This window comes from Lycium ferocissimum, chromosome 8 (genome assembly GCF_029784015.1).
Source record: "Lycium ferocissimum isolate CSIRO_LF1 chromosome 8, AGI_CSIRO_Lferr_CH_V1, whole genome shotgun sequence".
Classification (NCBI taxonomy): Eukaryota; Viridiplantae; Streptophyta; class Magnoliopsida; order Solanales; family Solanaceae; genus Lycium; species Lycium ferocissimum.
This window is the reverse complement of record NC_081349.1, coordinates 43,102,397-43,109,164: the sequence shown is the minus strand read 5'-3', so window position 1 is coordinate 43,109,164 and position 6,768 is coordinate 43,102,397. Positions and strand designations below refer to the sequence as shown.

At 36.3% G+C, this 6,768-nt stretch overlaps 1 protein-coding gene across 1 annotated transcript; it reads left to right on the top strand.

Annotated features, from left to right (window-relative positions):
• The first annotated feature begins 787 nt into the window (after window positions 1-787).
• On the top strand, window positions 788-2,378 carry LOC132066388 (uncharacterized). The gene is made up of 3 exons (XM_059459709.1): window positions 788-1,117; window positions 1,290-1,522; window positions 2,153-2,378. The coding sequence occupies exons 1-3, from the start codon at window positions 788-790 to the stop codon at window positions 2,376-2,378; spliced, it is 789 nt and encodes a 262-aa protein (XP_059315692.1).
• Window positions 2,379-6,768: the final 4,390 nt, after the last annotated feature.

Below are 6,768 nucleotides of genomic sequence, written 5' to 3'. Positions count from 1 at the left end.
AAATTTTGGATTTGAATTTTGTAAACATTTTGGTATTTGGATATGCACTTACTTTTACGTACTTTTGTTTCGATTATGACTCGGATTTGTTTACTATATCTTACGCTTTGCATACTCGGTACATATTTCGTGCGACCCCCTTTCTTCGAGTTGCGTTTCATCTTTCGCAAGTACGGACGCACGGTTCGGTGATCCGCTAGTCTAGGACACCCTTTTCGTTTTGGAGTGCTCCTATTCCCGAGACCCACATTTTGGTATATATTCGTTTTGCATATGTATATGTTTGTTCGTGGGTACGGCGGAGGCCCGTCCCGTCATATGATTTGTTGGTGCATTTAGAGGTACGTAGACGTGTATGTGGGTTATGCATTCGTACGAGTGTGTTTGTATGTTATATGTTATGGGCGATCCCATTCGCCGTGTAGCGACCTTGTCGGCTTGCATTTGTATATATTTTTTGGGCCGTTGCGCCATTTGATAGCCTTGCCGGCTTCTGATATACATATGTTTGTGTTTGAGATGTGTTTGAGACAGTTTGAGATAATTTGAGACAACGTCTGATATTTGTATACGCATAAGCTATCTGTTTGTGACTCGGATTTATGAATGTGTTTGGGTGCCCAGTTCGGGCACTAGTCACGGCCTACGGGGTTGGGTCTTGACAGTTTAAGTGCACTTTTCTATCAATCATCTTTGGGAAGTAGTAGCAGATGATGTACATGCAGCAGTTATTGCATTCTTCAGAGGTGCTAATGTCCCAAAGTTTTTCACTCATACCTGCATTGTAATGTTACCAAAGGTAGAGGCTGCTCAGCAACTGACAGATCTCAGGCCAATAAGTTTGTGCAATGTCTCTAGCAAAATTCTGTGTAAGATTTTGAATGCTAGATTGGCTAGGTTTTTACCAAAGATCATCTCCAACAATCAGTCAAGCTTCATTAAAGGTAGAATGATATCTGAAAACATTCTATTATCACAAGAAATTATCAGAGATATTCACAAACCTAAGAAGGGAGAAAATGTGGTGATGAAGTTGGATATGGCCAAGGCATATGATAGGGTAGCCTGGCCACATTTGTATAAACTAATGAGAAGGCTGAGGTTCTCAGAAGGTTGGGTAAGTCTAATTCATAGACACATATCCAACAATGCGGTATTCATTGATAGTAAATGGTCAGAGGTATGGATTTTTCAAAGCTGAAAATGGGTTGAGACAAGGTGACCCAATCTCCCCATCCCTGTTTGTGCTCAGTGTAGAACTGTTGTCAATCATGCTTAATAAACTGCAGAGCAGAAGGGGTTATAAGGGCTTCTATATGGCAGAACATGGACCACAAATCAATCATCTTACCTTTGCAGATGATATGATCATATTCATGAGTAGGCACAAGAAAAGCATCAGGTTGATCATGAAGACTTTAGCCACATATGAAGCAACATCTGGGCAAAAGATAAACAAAACTAAGAGTTGCTTTATGGTTGCATCAGGGGTTCCAGTTTGGATGAAGCACAGAATATCCAGGTATACAGGAATACAGTATAAAAGTTTTCCTGTAAAATATTTAGGTTGTCCATTGATAGTGGGTAGGCAGTGGGTAGGCAGAAGTCGGCATTTTACTCAGATATTGTTAATAAAGTTACTAATAGAACAAGAGGATGGCAAAATAAGTTGTTGTCACCAGGAGGGAAAGCTATTCTAATCGGACGTATGTTTCGCAGCTAGTGCCCACTCACTCCTGCTTTATCAACCATTAACCCGCCCCAAGTGGAGTCTTTACTCACTTAGAAAAGATCCTTCAAGCTTTTTTTTGGAGAGCTTCAGATGCTTATGAAAGACACCATTGGATAGCATGGAATTCACTATGTTATCCATATAAGGAGGGGGGAGCTCAATTCAAAAATCTCAGGGATGTATGTACAGCTTTCATAGCAAAAATATGGTGGAATTTGAGAATTGGAGGCTCACTCTGGGGAGAGTTCATGGAAGCAAAATACTTTCATAACATTCACCCAGTGGCAGTAAAGTGGAAGAGAGACCAATCTTTATGTTGGAAGGAACTATGCAAGATCAGAGAAGAGGTGAAGGAGAATATAATATGGATACCAGGAGAAGGGCAGTTATCATTTTGGTATGACGACTGGTCAAGACAAGGAGCATTATTCAAACTGATGGAAGAAGAAGCCCACAAGTAGATGTCAGATTGAGAAAGATGATAGAAGGTGGGATAGGGCAAGTATTAAGGGATGTGGAATTACTAGAAGAAGTGGAAAGCATACTACACCAGCAACAGCTAATAGTGTCACATGGGGTGCAAGAAAAAGCAATATGGAAAGCAACCAGCTCTGGTTCCTTTTCTGTTGCATCAGTATGGCAATAGTTGAGACAGAAAAGAGAGACTTCAGCAATAGGAACAAAAGTCTGGCAAAAAATGGCACCTTTCAAGAAAGCATTTGTGACATGGAGGGCACTAAATGATAGACTACCAACAGATACTAAAGTGTCCAAGTTTGGTAGAAACCTAGAAGCTAAATGCCATTGCTGCTCACCTCCAGCATTGGAGCTTGAGACTAATGAACATTTGTTTTGTAATGGGAACTTTGCAAAAAGCATATAGGACAGATTTGCTGGGATATTTGGAGTTCAGATAAGGGGTTTGCAGCTTAGACAAACGCTGCTTCGGTGGTGGAGTCACAAAACATGGAATATAGTGGCAGCCTTCATGGTGAAGATAGTTCCAATTCTAATCATGTGGGAATTATGGAGATCCAGATGTGCATTCAAGTATGGTTCAGAGGCCTTTCCAGGTACAACTCAGAAAGGGCAATACTGCAGGATTTGATAGGGTTGACAGAACAGAAGTTTGGAAAAATCAGACTGTAGGATTCTTGGGAGTTCTTGCACACCTTGATTGACATGCCTATGAGACACAAGTCAACCAAGGTGGTGTATTGGATCAAACCACCAAGTCAGTGCTACAAGATTAACACATATGGTAGTTGCAGAGAGGGGAAATGTGGAGCAGGTGGCATCATAAAAAATCATGAAGGCAAGATGATAGCAGCATTTTCTGTGTTCCTAGGAAAAGGAACAAACAACTGGGCTGAGAGTAAGGCTTTGCAGTACGGGCTAGACTTAACAGAAGGAGAGGAACTGCAAAATATCATAGCAGAAATGGATTCAAAAATACTGGTGACAAGTATATCAGGAGAAACAACTCCACCATGGAACATGTTATCAGAAGTGGAAACAATAAAGAAAGAAATCAGGAGGAGAAAAATTCGAGTTCAACACTGCTACAGAGAGGCAAACAAGGTAGCAGACAAACTAGCTCCACTCAGCCACAAACATCAAGGGAGTTACGTGTTTACAAGTTTTGAGAGTTTACCAAGAACAACTAAGGGACTGCTACATCTGGACAGAATGGGGGTTGCATCATTCAGAATCAGACAATTGAAGGCTGCAGAGATTGAGGTTGAGCCACCATGATCAGGAACAATACTAGTAGGTAGCTTTTATTTTTTCAGTACTTCATATTGGTGAATCCAAAATAGATAGGGTTGTATGTTAGCCTTACAATTTGAATGAGGGAAGTTCTCCCCTCAACAATGTACTCTTGGTTGATGAGTTCTAATAAAAAGGAGACAGTTCAATTTAAAAAAAAAAAAAAAAAAAAAGAACGAATTCTTAAAGATTGAATTGATCATATGAATAAACACTAATGTATTATTTTCTTCACAATTTGTTGCGTGACTATTATTTTTATTATTAGTATCTTAGTCCATGTAATATTTCTATTTTATATATTACAACATATTATCAATTGCAACCACTACGTAAACTTCTTTTCTGGAAGGGTAGAACTACTTCTAGTCCACTTTTATCCTTTAATGTCCCAATCTTCTAGAGGTCCTTCACATCATCCAGATTGCATGTGAGAAAATAATTATAATACAATATTATTGTATTCTATAGTTCTCCAATTGCTGCTGCTGCTGCTGTTTCTTCTTCCACCAAACAAACAATAAGAAAATATTGATGCAAGTGATAAAAAGAAAACAAACAAATTAACACAGAGGTGTCATGAGACATGCATGGTGCACCAGCTGGGACAACCCCGTTGGATTCTCCTTCCTATCATGTTATCCCATTTGTAATTTGTTAATAGTGAAGTAGGATATAGACAAAGTAACAAGTACGTGTTGCCCACTTGGCCTGCACTCAATATATAGAAATGAGCACACTTATATGTATGTACAAATGTTATAATATTCAAACTCTTTTGGACGAGGGCGAAAGCAATTGATATTTAAAATAAACTAAAATCCCTATAATTATCGATCATATCCAGATCTATTTTGTCGTTGTTGTAACAATTATTATTTTCATTATTGTAGTATTAAACTGAAAATACTAGTTTAGGAGATTTATGAGTTTCTCTTTAGCGGAATGGATTTGCAACAACCATGACTCGTTCGTAACCGATCATCGAACGAAGCGGATGCATTCTCTTTGTCCACACCTAGATATATATCTCTAGCTAGAAGATGTAGAGCCATTTCTCTTTATACACCCTAGTCGCCATATTAAATATGGAAGAGTCTATATATATATTTCCATCACCCTATAATAGTGTATTTAATTAGACGTTATACGTAGAGTTTATATAGGAGGAGGATAAGCTAATAGGTTGATGGCCGGGCCAATTAGCGCCGCCCCTTAGGGGTGGACATAACCTAGTAGCTATTTCCAGCACCTTTCACTCAAATATAAGTGAATGCTCAAGCTCCATCAAGCTAAGGAAAACATATTCTCTTTTAAATTGTCTTGCATCATTTCATACATGATAAATATTTCGTGCGACTGACATACTATGAGAACACCTTATGATACATCTGTTAGGAATATGCTCAGTGCCCTAGATCATTTGAATCCATTGATACATCACACCTAGATATCATGTATCATAATTTCTTGTGTTCACAATTATGACCCATAAGTCATAACCGGTACCAACAAATACAAAATAAATGAGATTCTGTCAATGATCTTCCTTTTCCCACGAGTCAACTTGTACCAACTAGCTTTTATAGTTGTAATCCCTAAATCGAATCTCTCATGGTCATTTGGTAGCATGCTAAGATAGCGAACATTATATTGAACCAAACTTCTAGCACTCAGAGGAATCGTGAGGGTAATTAGGCCTCACACAATAATAAGTTGAGATAAAACGTATGTTAAACGCTAGCTTTTGATCAACAGTTGCACACGTGGTATGAAACAGTGCTACAACATTTTCTCATTTTTTTCATGGAGCGTATTTCTTTATCTCATAAGATAATGCTATACAAAAGATATTCAAACACCATATGCATGCATCTGAACTGAGTTCCTTGATCTCGATCAACAAAACTCACATCTAGCCTCTTGAAATAGATTAGGTAAAATTTATTTGCACCATTAAAACAATGCAATAACCTTTTGTCATTACTTTTGCGACGTTAAAGATCTTTAAGCCACGCGAAAGGTTAGGAACTGATCATTTTCTCAGGTAAAGTAAAACAAAGAAAATGGAAAGGAGATTGTTTGTTAGGTACGCAGCATATAGGCTAAGACATGACAACTATATGCAAAGATTAACTAATGATCAGAGGGAGTGGGTAACATTATATTGTTTAGTGGATCATTAGGAACATTATATTGCAAGTATAGGGCCAATTATAGGAGCCTTCCTCCGTTTCTTCAAAATTTTCCCGATTAGGGGTTTCCAATCCAATACTAATAAGGCAACAACTACTAAAACAACATGGGAACTTACACAAATACTAGTAAATATACAACTATTTACAGAACTTACAACTATTTTTTAATTTACAATCTACAAAATATACCCCATAAATGATAAAAGGAAATATCTTTAGATATGGTCAATTTCGTACAAATATGGTACTAATAAATTTATATAGGTTATATCTTTTCCTTAATTTGTCCTAGCTATCATTAAGGAAACATTACCTCAAACCCTATAATATTATACCATAAATCAAGAATGTTGCTATTAATAAAAGGCTAAATTTAAGGAGTTTCAAGATAGTGATAACCAAATTAAATATATATCAAAACACATTAAATACCTTTCTAAAAATCTCCAACACAATCAACTAGCATTCTAATCAATAAACCAGTATATTATTATTCATATGATATATATTACACTACAATTTTTTGAACAAGTATATATTATTGTACTTATATATTACGTATATTGCACTATTATATACTATCTATATAATATGATTTGTTATATATCTTATACTTTTTTAGGTATATTTTCATGTACTTTTCTTATACCAGATACCATATACCGTATCTTTTCATGTACTTTTTTTAATATTAATAAATTTAAATAATTTCTTTTAGTTACAAGAAAAAAATTGCATCAGTCATCAAGTACAAATACAAAAAGAAGAATAAAGAGGAGGAAACGAAAGATTTTTTTTCTTTTCAAAAACGGTAGATCGAATATGGGATGTGAAGTTGATTTTGTTTTGTTTATTTGAAAAAATACATTCTCTCATGCCCTTTTCATAGGTTTTTCTTTGGTGCGGGGGTGGGGGAATGATTTTGAAAGAAAAAAAAAAGTAAAAAGTGGATATGCATTAATGGTAGTACGTAACTCCTAAAATTAAGTATTATAGATATTTTACAATTGTAAAAGTTGTATTTTTGTAATTAAAGAGTTAAAATTTTGAGTAAGTTGTATTTATGTA

What these genes read in the sequence shown, in the direction of transcription:
- LOC132066388 (XM_059459709.1), top strand. Translation starts at nt 788, where the DNA reads ATGTTACCAAAGGTAGAGGCTGCTCAGCAACTGACAGATCTCAGGCCA. An exon ending in TGAGGTTCTCAGAAGGTTGG is followed by an intron (nt 1,118 to 1,289) that starts GTAAGTCTAATT and finishes AATAAACTGCAG; the next exon opens with AGCAGAAGGGGTTATAAGGG. An exon ending in ATGAAGCACAGAATATCCAG is followed by an intron (nt 1,523 to 2,152) that starts GTATACAGGAAT and finishes GGTCAAGACAAG; the next exon opens with GAGCATTATTCAAACTGATG.